Source organism: Bufo bufo, chromosome 6 (genome assembly GCF_905171765.1).
Source record: "Bufo bufo chromosome 6, aBufBuf1.1, whole genome shotgun sequence".
Lineage (NCBI taxonomy): Eukaryota > Metazoa > Chordata > Amphibia > Anura > Bufonidae > Bufo > Bufo bufo.
In genome coordinates this window covers 65749597-65751030 of record NC_053394.1, presented here as the reverse complement: position 1 = coordinate 65751030, position 1434 = coordinate 65749597, and the positions used below count along the sequence as shown (strand labels likewise).

General features: G+C 34.2%; 1 protein-coding gene across 1 annotated transcript; it reads left to right on the top strand.

The window, feature by feature from the left end:
- The first annotated feature begins 361 nt into the window (after positions 1-361).
- LOC121005512 (olfactory receptor 1019-like) lies at positions 362-1207 on the top strand. Its single transcript, XM_040438280.1, has one exon. It carries the CDS (start codon positions 449-451, stop codon positions 1205-1207), a length of 759 nt encoding a protein of 252 aa, XP_040294214.1. The 5' UTR covers positions 362-448.
- Positions 1208-1434: the final 227 nt, after the last annotated feature.

Here is a 1434-nt window from a genome sequence, read left to right as displayed (position 1 = left end):
TACTTGTGAGCTCTTTTATTGCCCTGCATGATATGTACTAAACCTAGTTTATAATGATGATTATTTGAAGCAAGTCTAGCTCAGTGTTATTATCTCAATTCTTTTCAAACATAACAAAAATACATTTAGATCGTGCCACATCTATTCAATCAGCTATAAATATTTTTAAATATTTCAATGAAATATAAAAAAAAACTGCAATTCATGTGCTGTTTAAAGTGATCAAAATTTACATTTCAGAGCTCTGTGTATCCCAGAAATGGTCACTTACCAGAATGATACTTCTCTCAACTTTATTGAAATTGATTTCTTTATCGAAGGCTTATCTAATGCCACCAAGCTGCGATACCTAGGCTTCATTATATTCCTGTTGATTTATGTTATCATTATTGTTGGAAATGCTAGCATTTTTTGGGCTATTTGTCTGAATTCCCACCTTCATACTCCTATGTACATTTTCTTGATGAATCTCTCAATCATGGATATAGTTTATACCTCCTGTATTCTCCCTAAACTTCTACATATGTTCATCACTAAGAATAATACAATCTCATTTTGGGGTTGTATATATCAGATGTATTTGTTTTTAGCTATGGCTTGTGCTGAAGTCCTCTTGCTGGCAGCCATGGCATATGACCGCTATGTGGCCATTTGTCACCCACTACATTATATGACTCTAATGAGTCCAAAACATTTAGCTGGTTTTGCAGTTACTGCATGGAGTGTTGGATTTTTGGACCCTAGTGGTCATGCGGTACTTATATCTAGGCTGTCTTTTTGTGCATCCCACATTATTGACCACTTCTTCTGTGATGTTATTCCACTGTTAAAAATTTCCTGCAGTGATACCTCAGAGGTGGAATTGATTAATTACCTTGAAGGATCATTAATTTTATCATCTGCTTTTGTGCTTACATTGGTTTCATATATATTTATTATTTCCACCATTGTGAAGATAAAATCTTCAGAAGGTCGACGGAAAGCATTCTCCACCTGTTCCTCCCACCTAACATGTGTTGTCATATTCTATGGGACAATCATCTGCTTGTACATGAGACCTACAACAAGTTATACCCCCAAACAAGACAAGTTTATTTCTCTTCTTTATGCTGTTTTAGTTCCTGTTCTAAACCCGATTATTTACAGTTTAAAAAACCAGGAAATTAAAAGTGCATTTGTAAAATTTAAGAGCAAATTGACTTATTAAAAAAACCTCCATTGTGATGAGTGGTTCTACACATATGTGCCAATTAATAAATACAATATTAATAATTTCCTGCACTATTTTTTTATCATCACACTTATTGACTGTTACATTCAGTGGGTGTGGAACCATAGTATCAACGACCTGTCTTGATTTTGGGCTAAACCTAAGGGTATTATTCTGACAGTTCCCTAGTATTCACCAATTAACCCATATACAGAATTCTGAAC

Bases quoted from the DNA above. Each gene is read 5' to 3' on its own strand.
- LOC121005512 (XM_040438280.1), top strand. From the start codon at position 449: ATGTACATTTTCTTGATGAATCTCTCAATCATGGATATAGTTTATACC.